The sequence below is a fragment of the Haliaeetus albicilla genome, chromosome 16 (assembly GCF_947461875.1).
Source record: "Haliaeetus albicilla chromosome 16, bHalAlb1.1, whole genome shotgun sequence".
NCBI lineage: Eukaryota > Metazoa > Chordata > Aves > Accipitriformes > Accipitridae > Haliaeetus > Haliaeetus albicilla.
Genome location: NC_091498.1, coordinates 23,785,487 through 23,806,200, shown reverse-complemented (window position 1 = coordinate 23,806,200; position 20,714 = coordinate 23,785,487). Strand labels below are relative to the sequence as shown.

The 20,714-nt window shown below is 40.4% G+C and overlaps 1 protein-coding gene across 4 annotated transcripts in view; it reads left to right on the top strand.

Annotated features, from left to right (window-relative positions):
* Nucleotides 1-20,714, top strand: part of KIAA1549L (KIAA1549 like) — a 142,755-nt gene that overhangs the window by 91,125 nt on the left and 30,916 nt on the right. For all 4 annotated transcript variants that reach the window (XM_069803961.1, XM_069803960.1, XM_069803962.1 and 1 more), the window contains exons 13-16: nt 1,578-1,705; nt 12,538-12,716; nt 14,308-14,525; nt 20,105-20,234. In XM_069803961.1, coding sequence (XP_069660062.1) covers nt 1,578-1,705; nt 12,538-12,716; nt 14,308-14,525; nt 20,105-20,234 — 655 coding nt within the window. The remainder of the gene's footprint in view (nt 1-1,577; nt 1,706-12,537; nt 12,717-14,307; nt 14,526-20,104; nt 20,235-20,714) is intronic.

Sequence of the window (20,714 nt, the reverse complement as noted above, 5' to 3'; positions counted from 1 at the left end):
TTAGATCAGTGGCAGCAGAAATCATTGTGCAAGCTATCCATGGTTGCTCCTTTCCTTATTCCCAAGTGGAGCAGGTTTTCTTCAGGTGTTGGTCTGTCCCTGGATGAATTTTTTTTACTGGGCTGGGATTATACATTAGCAGTGCCAGACAGGTTTATAGGGAAGGAATGCTACTTTCCAAGAATATTTGTTCTCAATAGAATTTCACAAGAAAATCCTCAGGCTGGGCTGACCTGAGCTGTGTTGCATGCTGAGTTCTCCTGAAACCCTGTAGTTGGAAAGAGCCTGTCTCAAATTATATATATTTCCACCTAGGTTGTCATCAAAAGAGAGTCCCTAAGGATTACTTTTCTCATACTTGTCCCTTCCTGTTCTGACCACAGTAAATGCTCTCTACTTACACCAGACAGGGCAGTCAGAACTGGAGGTAAATGAAAGTTTCAAGCTGGCAATACAGTATTGGCAATAATTTACAGGATGTTTTTTACAGTTGTTTTGCTTTAGCACCTTTTTCTGGATATAAAGCCATTGTGACAGCAATAGAACTTGATTTGATTTTTTTTCTCTGTAAATGAAAGTCCTTGTGACCAAGTCCTTTTTTTTTTTTTTTTTTTCTCCACTGCAAACTCTTTGCATTATCCTGTCATTGGCCGTGACAATCCAGTGATTGCAGATAGGTGCATGAGTAACTATACAGGTCCTGTGGACACTTCTCATTCCCGTTGTGGCAAGTTACACATGTGGAAACAATGTGACACCATGTCTGGATGTGGAGGAGCACCAAATTTAGCATTTTCTAATTTGGCCTGCTTTTCTCAACATGTGCATTAGGATTTGAGTAATTTGCCCACCCCCAAAAGAAGAGAACTTCTGCTGAGAGCTTGCTCCTGGTGCAGCCCAGAGTTACGCTGCTAATTTCTGTTCTTGCTCCTCGTTGGGACTGAATGCTCGCAGCAGTTCTGCTCTGCCCTCCCTCCTCACCCTCCGCGGGGACCAGTTCCAGGGCAAGGATATGCAATGGCTGAGTAAAACAAGCATTTTCGTATGAGTTTCAGCAAATAATGGTGCTGGTTAAACCAGGTTACGTGCAAAAAAGGAGAATTTTCTTATCACATTGTGCGTGTGTACGTGTAAAGTGAGGGAACTTTGCATTGTGGCTGACAAAACAGTTTAGTGTAAACGCAGGCTAAATAATAAAGGAATTAGTTTAGCCATATACACAAAAACAAAGGTCTGCTTTATTTTAGCTGTATAACAACTGACACTGAATTGATAACAGGATTTTTTGTCCTCTGCAGTGCCGCTTCTGTCATTGTGGGGGTTGTGCATGAGAAGCGGTTGCATTCGATGCCACTAAGATGCCTATCGACCCCAAACTAATGGAGAAGTCGTGTTCTCCTACCGTCGCTCTGTTCCTGCCTTTACTGTGTTTCTGTGTGCAGTTTATATTCTGTCTCCTTTTGGTACAAAATCAGACTTGAAAACTCAGTGATGCAAACTGTGCGAATGAAATAACCTTGAAATAAGGTTTATAAGGAAGAACTCACAGCCTCCCTTGTTGCTATGGTTACTTGCAGCCGGTCCCCGAGTCAGAACGGCTCCATCATCAGCAACGGGTCGGGAAAGCCCAGCTCCGGCCGCAGCTCCCTCCAGAAAGTAATGGCACCGCAAAAAGTGACAAAAGACGAAGGAAGGAAAAGAAACGGTGAGAAGTGTGTCTCGATGAAAGCCGCTTGCGGTCGCTCCTGTAGCCGTACCCACGCAGGCACTAACTATGTTGAAACCATCTTCCTATACCTTCAGAAGTACTTAGGCATTTTCTGTTCGTAGCTGGTTGTTTTGGGTTTTTTGGTGTGGTTTCCCCCCCACCCCTTTACTGCTATAGCTGTTTCTTAACCCCACATGAAGCAGTATGGTGTTTATTCTTTGTGTGGGCCTTTGCAAGTTTTCTTTCTTTTTTTTTTCTTTTTTATTTTAAATACCAGTAAACTAATGAAGCCATGATGCTGCTTAGTAGGTGGACAGGGTTTACAGCTTTTTTTTTTTGTGTAGAGTCTGAAGATACTTATTTCCATTACTGCTGTTGCTAAGCTGGCCCAGATCTGATGAAGATGAATTAATTAGGTAAAAATTAATTTGAGAAAGTGCGAGACGTCCAGAGCTTTAACTTTCTATCTTTTATCATCCTTGTCATACCTTTTTGTTATTAACACTTACGGGCAGCTTTTCCTGATGCACCTAGGATGTTACGCTGGATGTTTTTTACAAGCCCTTGGTTGATGGTGGCGACCTTGAGACTTGAGATGTATCAGGAACATCTGATGAGAGTAGAATTCAATCCCCTTTCTTCCTTGCTTTTCTTTTGTCTGTCTCTCTGCTTATTTCTCCTGAGTTACAGCTTTGCTTCCATAGCTATATTTTCCATATGAATAGAAAACACTGTGGCTGAACCAATTGATCACTTTGCTCTAAAGGGAGGGAATTAAACTGGGTGTGGTCTCATCAGATTCTGTCATGAACACAAGTCTGTAATTCTTCTTTGTCAAAAATGGAAGTGTGGGTGGAAGGACTCGGATAAAGAGAAAATCTTAGTGTAGATCTCCTCTCCTTTCTCCAGTAAATCGCCTGAGTAACCTCTGTGGAGCGCTCTGATGGCAACCCTGGTATCACATCATATCATCTCTTGATGATCATTATGCCTAATACTAAAGTGTCACACAAAGGCTTTGCTGCTTTAGCAGGAATACAGTGTGATACAGAGACAGACACAAAGCACCAGAGATGGCCTCTGTTACGTACAGCAAAATCATACCGCGTTTTTTTAAGTGTCCTCTGTTCTTTCCATTCATGTACCATAGAGCTTTGCATCTTGTGGGGACCATATAATTGATATAACTGTAGTACTCTGTTTTTAAATCAGCTTCACTGAGATTTATGCGCATTTGCAAATTCAGACAGAGAAGCGAAGTTGTTAATTTTCTTTTGTTATGTGTTTGTCACCAGTACTGCTTTCTTCTGACAGACCTGTCACTTTACTGATTACTCCAGACCTGTAATAGTAAGTATTCTGACTGGTCTTTCTCAAAGAGGTCTTTTTTATAGACAGCATAACAAGATTTCATGGTTCTAAGTTTCAAGGGTCGTAATTATTTTTTCACTGTTTCAAATGTTGCTCATTTTATGAGACAACAACGTTCATGGTTTCCAGAGTTAAAAGCTGTAATTTATGCTGGTTTTTTTTCATCCCTACCCAGGAAAGCCAATATTCAAAAACAGTGTCAGGTGGCATTTACACATGTAGGCAAAATAATTTAGTGAAGGTATTTTTTTGTTTTGTTTTGTTAGGTTTTAAATCTTCAGAGAAAATTGGTAAGAACTCCCAGTTTCTTTGTTACAGAATTGACTAACACCTAACATCCTTTCTTCTGATCTGGACTGTAGTGTGTTTCTAGAACGTACACATGCTGCTTCAAGAAATCTTTCAATGTAGTATGAGGGAATACTGACCCTTTATTTTAAATCTTAATTTCATTATAATTTTAGCTTCAACTTTATGTGCTTTTCAAGTTATGCTGGAAAACTAATAACTGCTTTATTTACATGTTTATTTTACCTTCTGTCTTCTGAAAAAAAGCCTGAATAATGATGTAACTTAATATGGTCAAGGTGCTCCTTGCCTGAAGCAGCTAAGTGATTTCTAGTTCTAGCGCAATAGGGAAAACATCTCCAGCGTATACTCCATTCATACTATGTATTCTTGTCATTTGTTCCTACTGCATGCTGGCACCAAGATTTTGAGCTCCTGTGGCAGAAGGAAGAGCAGTATTTGCCCTTTTAAAAGTGGTAGTACTGTATATATACAAAATATGAGAGAGATAGGCTCTTTCTGTCTGACTATTCTGGCTTTGAAGGAACCTGTGCGTGAAACACCTTATTTGCAGAGCCCTCCTGGTAGACTTCAGCCACTTCTAGAGGAACTTCTTCACTTGACTGCCATGGCCCTATAAAGGGTTGCCTGGTAGTTTCCAGGCACAGATATGAAAGGGAATAAATACATTGTTCCCTGGTAAAGAGATGGGGACTTTTTAGCTGTAGGTGTATCTTTTAAGATATGTTTAGGAGAGTTTCCTCATACAACCCTTTCAGAACAGCTTCTGAGAAGGAAGGAAGATGTGGACATGGGAGGTGAAATGGCCTCCCCCTTACCAGAATTACAGAGCTGGCCCCACATTTATTCTTAAATGCATGTGCAGATGTGGTTTTGACTTCTGCGTTGCATGCTTCCAAATGCCCGATGAAATTAAAAAACAAAAATCAAGGCACCCATTACTTTTTGTCACAGAGCTTATGCTTTGTTCCCCAGTGCTATGATTACAAACACTGTTGTCATCTCTGATATTTTGTTCTTTTTGCAGGGTTTTCTCTTTATCCAGCGTGATTAGCATCAGTAGAATGTGTTGGCTGTTTTTCTTTCCAGTTTAAGAAAGAAGCTGCTTTTCTCCTAGTTTGTCTGAACCTGCTCCAGCTCTCTAGCCTGGTTGTAGGCTGACGCCTTTAATGCGCATGTCAGCAAAAGCAGCAGCATATTTTCTTCTCTGAAAAGCAGCATCTTTAAAATTGGAATGAATCCCTTGATGGTCACATGTTTGATTTGGGGACTCCAAGTTAGAATGGCTCATTAGTTGCCATAGTTACAGACCAATTTTAGATTCTATTTCTTGCTGACATTTAGTTACACGGAAAAATGACAGCACTGGATGTTACCTCAGTACATAAACTCTATATGGCTTGTATCAAAATTGACTGCAAATGGAGTGTGTCAGGGCTGAGAGTGAACAATGTGAAACCAGCATAGACTGACAGGCTTGGCCTGAGGACCTGATGTTTTGGAGGATCTGGAGAACTCTTTGGCCAAGCCTTATTTCTACAGAAAACATGAATAAAATATCTATTTGTATTACAATAGTGATAAACTTTGGTAAGATAATTGCATTTTTTCCCTTTGTTTTTCTTGGAAAACACTTACTAGTATTTTAATAGGAAGTTTCCTTTCTAAAAGTTGATGAGTTGTGCTTTCATTTACTTTGGGCACTTAAAAAAAAAAAAAAAAATTAAACCCTTTTTTTAAAAAGTGCCCAACTGTATATGTTAGAGGATTGTGAGATGAATGAATCAGCCAACAGAGGTACGGGCAATTTCCGAGACAGGTTTGTAAGAGAGCGTGGAAGAGAACAACAGGATATTAGCACTTTCACTTATCATTTTATCAGGCCAAACATCATTCAGGGAGAAGCAAATGGCTGAACCCACACGTACTTGAAGAACTATAGCAGCCTACAGTAAAGCCTTTCCTTTCACCAGCTCCTCACAAAATGAAGCCAGTGAAAGTTATATAGGTTGTTTTTCCAACTTTTAAGTGCTTGATCTTGCAGCCTTCCCATTACCATCTTTGGGAGGGCATGATTGCTTGTTTGCTTTGCGAAAAACAAAAGCTTTAGTTTGCTAGCAGTTCTTAATGAAGCCTGTGACTCCATACCTTTTGGCTGAGAACTTGTATAGTCGAGCCCAGTTTTGTACGTGAACCTCATCATCACAAAAGGACACACATCACAGGTGGAGATGCACAAGCAGCATTCCCAAAGAGTCAAACTTCCTTGTGTAAGAAACCTTCCTTTCCTCCTCCTAGGAATCCCAGCTGGAACACTTCTTCTCATCGTCCAAGTATTTGGACATTGTCTTTAAAAATAGATGTAACTTTTCAGAAGCCATTCAGTCAAGGGCCTCACTCCTTTCTAAAATATCGGTCTCTAAGACTATAATTTTCTCTGTGCAGGCAGAAGCTGTCACATAAATTTTTAATTCTCTTTTCCTTTGTTCTTCGTAGGGATATCTGAAAATCAGGTGTCTGCAGGAACAAAGTACTGGGGAGGAAAACTTAGCTGTATTATTGGCTTAGCTAAAATCAAAGGGATTTTTGGATGTAATTCAGCTAAGCTGTGATACACTGCCTCCTTTATTCTACAGAAGTGTGGGCCACCAGTTTTCACACTGTCTGATGTGGCTCAGCGTCAGAGCCAGCTTTTCTGAATTTCTGAGCAGTTGTCTGTAGTGACTTAAATTAAATGAAATATGGCAACAGCAATTGAATCCAGTAGCAGCGATGTAGCAGTCTGCTTTGACACAGAGTTAGCTGGAGGATCTGGTGTATCCCAGCAAACATCCAGCACCCTTCATCTGCCTTTTCTGTGCTGGGTGGGGTGAAATACAAGTTAGAGTGGAAAGGGCTTCATCTTGCCAAATTTTGGTCCTTTAAAACTGGCTTCCTAACCTAACCTAACCAGGTAGGCTCTCCAGTGACTCCAGAGGGCCATAGCTAATTGGAAGAGATCTCTCTGCTCTGGAGGTACTTGCCTTTCTCTTTCCAGTAAGGAAGGAGCCCAGACAACTGCATTGGAACATCTGGGCAGATTTGAAGTGAGATGTTTCCCTTTCATGATGCCTGTGTCTCTGAAAGGCTGAGAAATCAGAGTGAGAGAAATAATTTATGGTGCAGAGAGAGGAGTCTATTCTTTTCATCATTTATTCCCTCATCCTGAAGCATTAGCTTCATTTGCCCCACAAAGGGTGTTAGTGGGGATCTTGACCTAACTCTTCACCTCCTCACAGTAAACTCCTAAGCTTTTCTGGACTAATTTCTTGACATTTAACCATCGGGGAGAAGAATCCACACATTCAGCTGAAATGTCTTATATTGGTACTAGTTACTATTCTCCTTGAGCCTCCCAGAAGCTTTACATGTTGATTCTTTTTTTTTTCTCCAAAGATTTCAGCTTGCGTGACATAGCCTGATATTTCCCCATACTGTTTCAATTTCTGCCACTTCTTTTTCTTGTGTGTGTTTGTTTTAAATATAGAGAGCATTGTGACCCTGCTAGCATCCTGCTGGTGACAGTGAACCCTTTGTTTCTTCAGATGTAGCCAACAGCATTTCCCACCGCTTTCCCCACTTGGTTTTGGTTTGCAAGAGGCAGCCAAGTGTTGTAACCTATTCTGTCAACTTCTGAGCTGTGTTTCTGAGCCTCTTCACACTCCTACAAAAGCAAAAGTTGCCAGTGCTCCACCACCTCTTTCCCCAGTGAGGGAGTGGGAGAAAACCAGCACCTCCAAGCTGCCCATACTGCGTGAGTGGGGCCACCCAGGTGCTGTATTCACAGGCGTGGTAGAACTTGCGTAGAGTAAGGGGAAAATCCTTTGTTTGGCCTTTTTTAGGTCAGCATGGCTAACCCAGCTTGCCTTTTTTTTTTTTTTTTTTTAAGCCAGTCTTTTTGATTGCTTTTCTCGTGGCAAGAAAATACCTTATCCTATGTTGCTGAGGTGCCTGTTGCAGCAGACCTCTGAAGGAACTGGGATCTGCAGGTGGTTGAGCAATTAAGTATTTTTTGATTCACGTCTGCCTTCCCCTCCGGATGAGCTTTACTCTGCCACTAATTGAGTCTGACAGCAGTTCTCATCCAAGCAACAGTGCAAAGACTGTGTAGATGTTTGTGCCATCGGATCCAGTGGCAGTCTGGGTGTTGCGATCTTTCACTAACATGCCAGCATTGAAGAAGACAAATGTACAGTTTTATTGTGCAAACAGAAAACTATTTCTGCAAAGCTTTTTTAAACTCACAGAGCACTACTTTCTTAAAGAAGTGGCTTCCGTTGTAGGTTCTCATGCCTTCCCTATCTTGTTGGTATAGTCATCGTCCTTGTCAGTTAAATATTTTTTTTTAATTATTTAACATGTTTAGGATGGTATTACAGAAGTGCCAGCCAAGAATAGGGGCTGATGGATTGATTCTCTACAAACATTATGAAATACATGGTCTCTTTTTGAAAGACTTTGATATTTAAATAGATGAGGCAGATGTGGTTTGAGGAGAAGACATAACCACAGAGAGATATTCTTTCTTCTGCTTATAAGGACAAGAAACCTTCATATAAAGTGAACGAAACAAGCAGCTAATAGAAGAGTAGACACCCCATGTATATAGTTTCATAAAAACCCCTGCAAATACCAGTTTAGAGATCTCAAATGACCTGCTCAGGTAACTCTTATTTCAGGATCCCAGGCAAAGCCAGGACTGCAACACCTCAGATACGTGGCCTGATATTTAGCAGATTTCACCTATGAGAAAATAATATCCAGGAGGAATCATGAGCTGCTTCCATTAGTCTGTAAGCCATCTGCTTCTCTGAAAATATAATATTTGTGCTGTTCCTGAAAAGCTTGGAATTGCACTGTCTCACAGTTGGGTGTATTTTGGGAAGGGTGTGTGTGTGTTTACATAAGTATGTTTTCTGTTACACTGCAGTATCTTATAGAGAGGTATTTCAGTCCCGAATAGGTTCAGATACTGATGTTAGGAAACTTGTATTTTAGTTATAGGCTTATAAAGTCCTTCAGAAGCATATGGGGTTTTATTGCTAAGAGCTCTTGTTCATACCTTCCTGGAGTTAGCCAGCTGACAATAGAATGATTTACATGATGTCGAAAATTTCTAATTTTTTTTCTATATAGAGATAGTTTCTCTAAAATGAAAATTATTTCCCCATTATTAATTTACATCCAGGAGTCAGGATTTCTGTTTGAAATACTGATAGGCAGGCACTTTCCTAAGGAGATAGTCTTTTAGATCTGTGGCATAGTTTGCTCTTTGTCAAACTATAGGTTTACAAATAGATGTGTTTGCATTCCCTTCATACAAAATAAGTCTTTGAAAATTTTTAATGCTTCATTGAATGACCTGAGAAAAGGCAGAGCATGTCTGCCTCCTTGCGAGTGTTTCCTAGGTTTTGGCTTTATGCGTTTTTCTCCATTGATGTCATTCTGTTTTCTGAGGACTTCCAAAATCAGTCAAATGGTTGCTTCTGTGCAGGACAGCACATGTCTTTGTTTCAAGTATTTTGCTGTAAGGTCCTGATCCACAGGTAACTTAAACTTCCGTACTCTTTTTTTACAGGTAAGTATTTCAGTCCTCCTTTTCTCCCTTCCAATGTATTTTGATTTGGGAGAGGGGAGAAAAGACAAGGTGGAGGGAAAGAGAGAGGGAGAAGAAGTCTTGTGCGGCCTTCGTATTGAAATCTTAGGCTGACAAAGTATAACCTTTTTTTTTTTTTAAATATAAATTAGTAACTAGATAAAACCAGAATATTCTACCTGGCTAATTGTATCTTAACGGTTCCAAGCTAGAGTTCCACAGCCCTGTTGCGCTGGCTGGGGGACTGGTGGCACCAGTGGGTACCCCCACCTGCTGGCATCGCCGGCTGGAAATGGTGCGGAACTGCACTGAAACTGGAGGTTAGCATTCCTGAAGCAGCTTTCATCTAGCAAATCTTGTATGCTAATAGCTGTAGTGATGTGGAGATAAAGCTTCAGTGGTGGTCCTGCTCTTCAAAAACCCAGTGCCACGCTGATCTTCACTGCAATTGGCACTCAACCTTAATAAACGATTGCTTTGGATATAGCTTCATGTACTTCAGTCACAGGAATATTAGGAGGAGTAATTCAATCTCAGTGGATCATATGGCATGAGATATCTAGCATGAGGTGTTTCAGAGATGGGAAATTACTGTTAAGTAGGTGATTAAGTCAGTTTTTTGACCTTTTCTGCCGCCGAACTTCTAAGTCTCGCTATATGTGCACGCAGACAGTGCAAAGGGGTAGAACAATGAATCCATAATAATGTTGGGATGCATCTGTTTAAAAACAGCAATTAAAAGCATCGCTTTAAGTCTGTGTTGCTAATTATAATAAGCAAGTGTTCTTATTTTGAGTGACTGTAAAGAATATCTGGGCAGTTTTCTGAAGTTTCCCATGCCCGTCAGTTACTCGCCCAGCTGAGGTGTTTGGATGGGTGCACTGGCCCGGGGAAGGGATACACAGCAGAAAAAACCACTCCAGGACTCCCAATTTTCTCTGGTTTGTTTTTTTAAAGTTTAGAGGTTGCCGTGGTTCAATCGTGTTACAAATGCTTGCTGTAAACTCTCTCAGAAAGAGATGGATAGGAGCAAATAATACAACTCCCACAATACTTGCTTATGGTTCACTGCCAAGGCAAACTATAGCAGCATGCCAGTAACTGCAGATCACAGATTCTTTATTACTCATCAGTGAAAAAAAGGGCAAGGGAAAAAAACTGCTTTTATATTATAAATGCCAATTAATGAACAAATGCTAAGCTAAGGTGGAATAGACTTCCAATTTTTAGTCCCATTTGGCTATTAATTCCATGCCAATAGCACTGCAGGAGATGTGCTCACCAATGAGAGGGCTGATGTTGAGGTTCCTCTTTGGTGTTAGTGTACCACATCAGAAGTAGCTGTCATCTGTGATTCCTGATTCTCTTTACCCTCAGTTTTTCTTTTGTTTAATGAGTCTTTGAACCAGAGGAATTCTGTTTAATTAAGCAACTCTTGGTTTCTGATCCTGAAATGAGGTCTGAGGAGACAACCCACGCATCTGTAGCTCGTCGTGCTCTCCGCGGGTGCCTGGAGATCACTGCTGAGGTCTCAGCAAGCGCCGTCCTTCGGAAACACTGGGGTGGAAATGCAGCTGCTCTTCTTGGTGCTTTCCACTTGAAGGAGGGTACACAGAGCATGTTTGGAAAGAATCATGTTTTGCAAGTTGATGCTTAGCCAGGGTTTTTGGGCATGCCTGTCTCAGGCAAATGCTGAGACAGGCGGCAAAGGAGAAGGGATTCTACAGCTTCTTGGTGCTTGGACCGCAGATGAAATACTATCCAGGCTCACCTAAGCTGTAATCATCATGAGAGACCATCTTTTTCGGTGAAAAATACAATTCAGACAACCTTTTTCTCTCTTGGAGATAGTCATGTCATAATGGCGGTACCTTCTTAGGGTAGTGTGGAAGTTTTGGTGGTGAATTACAGACAAGACCCATCTTCCAGAACTGCGTCTGGTGACTTACGTGAGAACTGAAATGATTCAAAATGCCCCCAGGGAAGAACATCTATGCTTCACTTTTATACTCACTGTAATGTAAATGCCTTCCTGTTGAAGTGCGGTCTGTGACAGGCAAGTATCTCTTCGTTCATCTGATTTTGCTGGTGTGGTGTCCTGGCGGCGTGGTCGTCAGTGGGAGTCCGGCAGTTAGTTTCAGTGAGGCAGGCTTGTGATCCGCTCGCTCTGGTGAGCGTATGATTTCAGAGTGTTTGAACAACCCCAGGAGGGATGAGGGGATTTCAGACCCGCTAAAGACTCTATCGTATTTGGACAGTTCTGTGGAGCTGGACAGACAATATTTAATGATAAAGTGATTTAACCCATATATTTCTGAAAAGCTCAAGTAGTGTCAACTCCAGACCACACTGAGTACAGACAGAAAGATAATAAGCTTACTCAGTGGGTTCATATTTTATGTTACCACTGTCAAATATTTTCTTACCAAAATCATTTGCTGTCTAAACTGCTGAGTTTATACAAGTCCATTGTAATTTGTGCAGTGATAAATATTAAACCAGAGTATATTTTCAGAGGAAATAAATTTAGAGCAGGCCTCTTTGTTCTTTAGCAGAGGATCTCCGCTCCTGTCAGTTAGGAGATGGAGCAAACATTCTTCCTTCTAATAGCATAATTATTCAAAAATGTTTGCAAGGATCTCTTTGTAGAATTTGTGCTCGTGCTTTAGAGTCATTCTTTTATTCCAAAATGAGGATAAAAGGTTTAAGATTGAACAGCTTGACAAGGTGATGTAGGTTTACAAACAAAATTTGGAGGAGAAAGGGCCTGATTGTATGTGAAAGTTATCCATTTAAATAGAAATCTAAAACTAAAGATGCTTCACCACACCATTTAATTTTGAGGATTTTCAGAACCCTTCTCCTGTCTTTTAAGAAATTTTAATGGTTAACTTTACAGCCACCTGAGGTACTGCTTTGCAAAGCAAAAAAAACCCGTAAACTTGGACACCATCAGTTTCTTAAGCATGTTTTAACACACAACAGTAATGCTTTCATTTTAACAGATGGCATTTTTAGCTTTAATAACTTTTGCTAAAATCAGTAGGTTTATTTTTCAAATTTTGAGAATGCCCATGCTCTTGCAGTGTCAGGCACCAAAAAAGCTGCAGTCTTGGGTTAGATCAGGTGTAACTACTGATGCCTTGGCCTGGGGAGATGTGTGTGTGTGCACGCATATAATGTCTTTTCCATGTGAAACCTAGGAAAACATGTACTTTGACTTTCATTGTCATTTTCATACAATTTTCTGTGTCATTCTTTTTCTCCTTTTTTTCCATCTTATTAGTGCAGATTGGAAATCAACCTTCTTTGGGGGAGTGCCAGATAATCCTTTGAATGCATAATGTTATCTGTAATCTAATGGGATTTTTTTCCAGTGTAAAGGTCTCCCAGGTCTGCTGCTTGAGTGTACTGAGCACATCATTAATCTAAAGCATGTGCTCACTGAATTTCACCTTGAACATGCAGTAAAAATATCTGTGTCTTTATGCTGAATAAGTCTGATGTGCTTTAGTGCCTGTAAGTGATGAAGAGGAAGGAGGCATTCTCTTTGATAACATCGCCAAATCTGCCATTGACCCCTTCGACACCTCTTCTGGATCGGTACAACTGATAGCTATCAAACCCGTGGCACTACCTGCTGTTCATGCTGCATCAGATAGGAGCCAGGAATCTGCCATCATTAATGGAGAGGTAAGGACTCTCTGATAATGTCTCCAGCTGTTTCCTTGGCTACATCGACAGGTGGAACAATCTTAAGCCCATTAGAGTTGAGGACTGGTAGGAGCTTTTCACCCTGATGCTATATAAAGTCCCATTAGCATTGTGGGCTCCAAAGTCTGAGAATTTAAGATCTGTTCTTTGACAATGCACCTATGAATGCATGCGACCTCGAAAGAGGACATTTTCTATATTCCGACCTTCCCAATATCCTTCTTTCCTATCATATTTGTTTTAACAAAATGAGTAGTGAAGACAGAGAGCAGAATAAGATCTTTGTCTACATGAATTCTGCGGCTGAGCATGGAAATGTATATAGATCGTCTGGGTGCCAAGCTGCTCCTTATGTACTGAGCAACACATCTCATTCAGAGCAAGAAGGGATGCAACAGAGGGTGCAGTTATTTCATGGGAGCAAAGTGGGGATGGCATAAGCATCTGATCCAGGTGCTGGCCAAAAAATCACACTTCAGCTCCAATACTTGTATGATTATTCATGTTTTTATGTAGATTTAATCAACACTGGTCCATTTACAAAGGACTGAGGCTTTTATATAGTTGTTAAACATGATGGGGACAAGCTGGAGAGGTGTCTTGTTTGCAAACTCTCACTGCAACAGTCATGTAAAGATCAGCCAGAATCTCCCTGATGCTGTTTAAAAGCAACAGGGAGGGCTGCTGCCAGAGACCCAGTAAAAGAGTGTCATCAGGCTTCCCAGGTGGGCCTGCGTCAGAGCGGTCTGTCATGCTCCCTTTTGTACTTATGTTTTAAGCCCTCTTGTGTCTCCAAACTCAGAGAAAGGTTTATTTAGATTTCAGCATCTATTTTCTGTAAGTCAACAGGATGGCACTCCCAGTGCTCTGTGCTCTCTTGTACATCCATTTCTTGAAATTTGAGAGAAGACTGTAGAATTTGACTCTGGAAGCACAAAGCCCAAATAAATTGCTCATTTCCATATAACTGACAATTTGAAGCAGGAGGGAAGTTTTCTCAACACTTTAGGAGTGTCCATGGGATCTGACCTGTACCAGGTCTGACCAAACAGCCATTTATTTAAGGATCCTGTCTCTGACAGAGGCCCATAACAGATTTGTAAGGAAGCATATAAATAAAAGGAATATATGATGATATTTCACTGGAATTCTTCCCCAGCCATCAGTGATGACTTATTTAAGGTTTTGTGTAGTCAGGAGCGATGTCTCTGTACTTATGGGACCCTAGAAGAGTTTTCATCGGTGAATTCTCCCTGTGGTGCTCAAAAGCAAGCACGGTGTTGGGTCACGACAATTGGCTAACATCATCAGTGTTTTTCTTCAGTGGGTGTATCTGAGTCACTGTTGTAATGGTACATAGTTTTTAGGCTAAAATTATTTAACCATCTGCCAAGCCATAAAAATGCAGCGACTCTGTTCACTTGCAGTTCCTCGCTGCTTACAGATGGCACGGTGTGGTACAAAACACGCTCTGTAAAATGACACATGCAGTGCATCAAACACAGTCTGACAATATTGTTTGGAAGTAGCCAGCCCAGCACCATCCTTTAAACGTCTTTTTGCCTTTTAGATGAACAAGGCTTTGAAGCAGAAGTCCGATATAGAACATTACCGCAACAAACTGCGCTTGAAAGCCAAGAGGAAGGGGTACTATGATTTCCCTCAGGTTGATAACAACAAGGGGCTGACAGAGAGAAAAAGGATGTATGAGAAAAACCAGAAAGAACTTGACCACATTTTGGATCCAGATGCAGATGTCTCGTCTCCGTTTGCTGAGCCTAAGAACAGGTGAGACTTTTTATATGCAGTTGTTCATCTGGGAGGACAGTTGATGTCCAGGGGTTGTAGGAAATCAAAGGGGCCATGCTTAAGGACCCAACTGTTTGTCGTATGGTCAGCTGGTCCCTTCTGCTTTATGGAGAAAATTCATATAACCCATAATTATTTATGAAGGTATGTCATCTGGTAAAGCTTCACTGTGGTTAAAAAGAAAGAAATGGAAAATAAAAAAAATAAGGGAAGGGACAGTTGCAAGTTCTTCTGAGTCATTTTTCAAGTAAGGTAAATAAAAAAAAAAAAGTGCTAGTGATGTTTTTGGTAATACTAAGAGTGGACTTAAGCCAGGAAGTTAGCATCTGAACTTGTTCTTTTGCAAAGTTCAGTGGTGTTGTTATTTTGTCATTATTTTTACCTGAATATAAGTATTGCAGTAGGCATAAGATAACACAACCAGTACGTTGTCCATGTATTTCAGCAAGTCCTGCGGGGAAAGTATCTGTAAGGTTGTGTGTGTACCTGTTACTGGTGATCTTCCTGTGCCTTTAACGGAGAAATTCATGGTTTGCTCATCTGTGACGTGAAGCTGGCATATTGTATAACAGTACTAATGTTTGATTAACGCTTCCCTGTCTCTTGAGGATGGCACACCAGTAGCATTCATTTCCCCATTTTAGAAACGAGAGGGGAGTGTACATGCTGATTCTGCCTGAGCCTGCTGTGGGTGGGTGGACCTGCTCTGCTGCTGGCGCTCTCTGAAACACGAGTTGACATACTGAAAAGAGGAGACCACACCAGTCCTACCCCAGGAAAGGCACAGTATGCAGATTCTGCTTCCTTACGGGTGGTAGAGGTGTGAAAGATTATAAGAGTGTGTTTGCCATTGCGCCTCACCCCACAAGGGCTCTGGTTCTTACTGTAATCAGGGACCAGCAGCAGTTGATCCATGAGAGGAAAAGCAATACTGAAATACATTTCCTCTGGAAATGGCCCTCATGCCTGGAGGTGCAATCTTGCATCCCATCTCCTGGAAAGTTCAGACCAAAGTTTTCCTATAAGCGTAAATCATGACTGCAATCAAAGCGTTGGTGGTGACACAGTCTTTGCACACAGTGCAACTTCAGCAATACCCTTGGGGTACAGAGATGAAAAAAGACTGTGATGGGAAATATAAAAGCAGTGTTGGCTCAGAATATGGGCAAAAGCTGTGATGAGATGAACTTCTATAGGTCTAGAGTTAAATGACTGAGGGATACTGCCCTTGATGGGCCGTTTCCCAGGGTTGCACTGGTCAATGAAGAAAAAAGATGCTGACTTAACTGTATGTTATGTCCTCGCTGGAGGGTCTGGGGCATCATTTCCTCGTGCAGTTTTCCAGTGAGGGAGAAATAAATTGCTCCAAGTGCACTGAACAGGTAAGATGCTGAACCCTCAGTACACAGGAGTCTGGCTCTGTCTGCACAGTCTGTCCAGAAGATATAGATGGAACAGCAGAAACATTGATATGACTGTGTGCTGTACATACAGTGAAGGACTGAGGCATTATTTTGGATGTTTATTATGTGTCGTATGCCATGTAGGAAATGTTTAAAACATTACACATGAAGCTTTAATGCTAGCCATCTGCTTTTTGTTAAATATACTGATGTTTGTTTGTTCATGTGCCAATGTGCTGAAAGGTCCCAGAATACGTTTTTTCCTGTGTGTTTTCTGATGTGTTGTGTAAACCTGTCATAGTCTATTTGAGATGGTGATCACTGGCATGATATAAACTGCTTGAAGGCAGGTATACTGCTGCAGAGGAATGATTTCATTGTGTAGCTGAACCATAAAAGGCTGACTGCCAGATTTACTTGTTAAATATATAGTCTATGTCCCTACACAGGAAGAGAGAAGAACCATTTCTGATGCACTTCCTGTTAAGCCACAAAGCATTTAATGAACTTCACGGATGTTGCAGATGTTTGCAGACAAACTAATTCTAAAGACTATGCTAAAATTTCCAGTCTAAGACCTGGAAATGAACTTGATATGCTGCAACACACATGACAGCATTATTGTCTTCGTTTTTCTAACTAAAAATAAGATGGCTAAAGTGGCATACTGCTGGAGGAAAACCTTGAATAATACTACAAGGTAATGTGGGTTTTGGTTGCTGATAAATGAATCAATACACTTGTATGTCCATAATGAAATAAAATTGCTTTTAAAGCAATCTAGGTTAGCATAAAATTGAAAAGATTTGATTTCTAACATTTTCTGCTTTGAATCATTGTTTATATCATTATAGTTACAGAAATTAAAAACTGAATTTTTTTTTAATATCATTTTGGAGTAAGTCAAAGGTCTCAAAGTTTCTAGGGAAAAGGTCTATTCCACTCTTTTCTGTTTTGTATATATTCCACTAACTTAAATCACATTATTACAGCATTTTCAAAATATATCAGAAAAATAAAGATGCAGTTGATTACATTACTCAAGATCACCTTTACATTTTGAATTTGTTTTAAATTGTATTTAAAAGTGATTTACAAAACTAAATAATTTTATTTGTTCAGGAACAAACAGCTTTGTGCTCTTAGTACCTTTGAGTCTTCTGTACCATAAAATCCATGTTTTAAAATGTTCCAGTTGTGTTCCCAGAAGGCACTTGCTAACCCATTTGAATGCCAGTTGTTAGTGTTCATACCTCCTTTCTCATTAGTAAAACTTTCTTAAATGAGCTAATTGGCAATCTCAAGGCAATTTTTAAGACCCTACTGATGATATGCACTATTCTGGGATTTTCTTTAATAGTTTGTAATCAGGTCAAGAATTTGCATGTATTAGCTATATATTTGAATCCCTTAGAAAATATATCACAGCTGCATCAACTGAGTATTTATGGACCTATTGTAAAACATGCATGAAATTTTAGAGACCTTTAATGTAGGAACATAAAGACTGTCAGATCTGATTAGCCTTGGCATAACCTAGTTCCCCATGTAATACCGACAGTATAGTCTTGGAAGAAATAAGATAAGACACTTTAATTTATTCAATATTATTTTTATAGGGAAATTTATTGCAAAACCTTCTCTTGTCTTCTGCTTTGGCAGTGCATTTGGGACTTTCAAACATGCATGGAGATTTGTGATTTATAGTCACACAGAAGTTTTTGAAAGTTGCCTTAAAATTAAGTACATGCCTGAGTACTTAGTTTAATCAGAAGTGTGAAATGATTATTTTGTTGTCCTACCTTTTATCCTGTCAGATCTTGTAAATGTCTGTCTTTCTGGATCTCTGCAACCAGTTTCTGCTGCTCAAATCTGTCAAGGCAAAAAGTTCTGTTAACCAAATCTGTAATATCTGGACAACTATTTCTTATCAGTGAATTCATTTGGACTGTGTTGTCTTTTCATTTCGTTGATGGTTCTTGAGATGTTAAACCATGAAGTCTTTATAATTGCTGAATGGAACAGGTTACTTCATGTGGTTTCCTCTTATGTCACTTACAGAAATGGTCCTAGGCTTTTCAATATCTCAAATATTGTAGTAGATCTCTTTGTAATCAGTTCAGGCCACAGGCTCACTTAGCTTTAATAAAAGCATTTTTTGGCCTTCAGTCAGATCTTAGCACAAGATTGCATTTTCTCTCAAGTTACCTGGCAAACGTAGGAGAATGTCGGAAAAGTCAGCCAAGTCGTCTCCCTTCAATAGCCCCCTTCCAAATTTCTGCTTTCAGCTCTTCTCTGATTCCCACAAGTTTCAGTCATGGCTGAAAGGCTGTTGTGCTCTGACTGATGTTTATTGCCTTTGAAACCCTCCCTTGCTGTAGCCTCAAAATCATCCTGCCACTGTTTTGAACCACAGCAGCAATCTTTTGCCAAGATTTGATTGAAGGGCAAAAAATGCTTGCCATTTTTGAACTTTTCTAATGTAAAAATGTACTTGGATGAACGTGATACACTAAGGATGTTTTTACTTTCGCATGAACAACTGAGCAAAAACATGTTGTGGACACGCAACTTTACCACAACATCACTGCTTGAGTAGTACTAGCTACCCGAGACAACCGTGGGAAAACAAGGAATGAGTGTACGTTTTCAGTCAGTCTGTGAGGGTTAGTTGAGAACTGCTGGCTTCAAGTGCCAGACGAAGGGACAGTATATCCCGGCAGGTATGGATAGTTGTCCATCTGACCGAAGCGCAGACGCTGAAGAAGCAGGTCACTTCAAAATCTGTGTCGTTACACCTTTGCTATATCTCTTACTATTGGCTGCTGAGCACAGCGACCAGGGCTGGTCCAGCAGGCCCCAGCTCGTGTTGGGGATCCATCTGATAGCACGACGCAAGTATTCAGGTGTAAATCTTACCTTGCAAATGGGGACTGAAAGCGTGAATTCAGACATAATCGTGCAACTTCTCTTACTTCATGATGGACATTGTCAGGTCTCCTGTGCAAAATGAGCAACGCGCAGACACATTAGATGACCTGATCTACTTCCAATATTTTGAATGGAATAATTGCACAAAGCAGAAAAATAGCATGACTAGGCAAATACAACTTGATATCAGGCTCTAACAGCACTGTAATTACTGTATTAATAAATGAAACTGGCATGCCATTATTCGATCTGTTATTGATCTACCATGGGAGGAGCGCTTCTCTGGGATATGCAAGAAAACAACCAATGGCCAGATACACTATGAGAACAACATCTTCTAAACTTTTCTGGTTTAGATATAGCCTTCTTAAAAGACGTGGCTTGATGAAGCATGAAGTTCCTATATCACAATTTCGCAACCACTCCTGAAGAGTTTATGTACAGATATATTCTGTATCTTTCAGAGGAATGCTATATTTGGTTTTGTATAACCAGTAACAAGGGAAGAAATGGTTGCGTTGGCAAGATTACAGGGTATTTTGGATATTGAGTTATATGCTCTTTCTATTACATTTGCCTCCCCTTGCTTCTGAGCACACAGTGGTGAAAGCTCAATGCCTAGGGATGCCTTTGCCCAGCGCTACGCTGGAAGCAGTTTAATTCCAGGGAGTGCAGATCTCTGACAAAGTTGTGGCCAGTTACCAAACTGGCTATCTAAAACCAGCATCTTGCAAGCACTTCCCTCCCACTCCTGTCTTCTCTTCCTGTTCACTTTGCTGGGTGTTTGTTTCACTGGAGCATTATTCCACTTCTCGTTGCGCAGGATCAGCAACCAAAATCTCTGCTCCCCATCTGAGTGTGTGGGAGGTCCTATTATTTTTTGATAATAGCACCTATTTAGTTTTTATGAATTTGAATCATGTCAACTGAGGTTAAAAGGGTTCTGATACCTTCTTGGGATGTATTTCATCTGATAAGCTCCCACATATGATGTCCGTGTCTTTTACATAGCTTTATTTTCTTTAATAGTAAACAAAATTAATGATCTCTTAATAATGTTACTGATTTCTAGCACTTCCATATACATAGAAAGAATATCCTATAATAAAGTGGCATTTTGACAAACCTCATCATTTTAGAATAAAGGTAAGCATTGAAAACTGCTGCCTGTCATTTTTCTTGTTTTCTTTTTGTTTTACTGTTTTCTTGTTTCGTGTTTTCTAGGCAACCGATGAAGAACTCAGTATACAGAAGCAGGCAGTCTTTGAACAGTCCTAGCCCAGGAGAAACTGAGATGGATCTTCTAGTGACTCGAGAAAGACCTAGACGTGGAATCCGTAACAGTGGATATGACGTAAGTTTATCAGATATATGCAGTGAAATTTGCTCAGCAAAGTCTCAACTTACTCCTAAAACCAGGAGACTATTGATAAGCTACAAGCCGGAGTGCCACTGAGTATTTAACGTTACAGTACTTCATGTGCAGTCAGCATCCTGAAAAAAGCTCAGGGTACTCAGAGCACAGACTCTTTCACGTAGTTTACAGCTGTACCTCATTTTACAGTCTGAAATGCAAAGAAAACATTTGCCTTGAAACTCATTATTTGCCAAAGTGTTGAATTTTGAATTTAGATAGTTCTTCTAAGTATGTGGCCACTTTCTTGATACCGAGCTTTTTTTCATTGCAATTGAAATCCTCTGTTCTGATGCTGCTCTCTTGATTTAGAAGAATGAACAACCAACTTCTGGGAATTTCACTTGAGTCCAGATGTCAGTGTTTTGTGGAAATCCCCTAGAAAGAGATATTGTCCTCTTACTACATCAGAACTGCGAG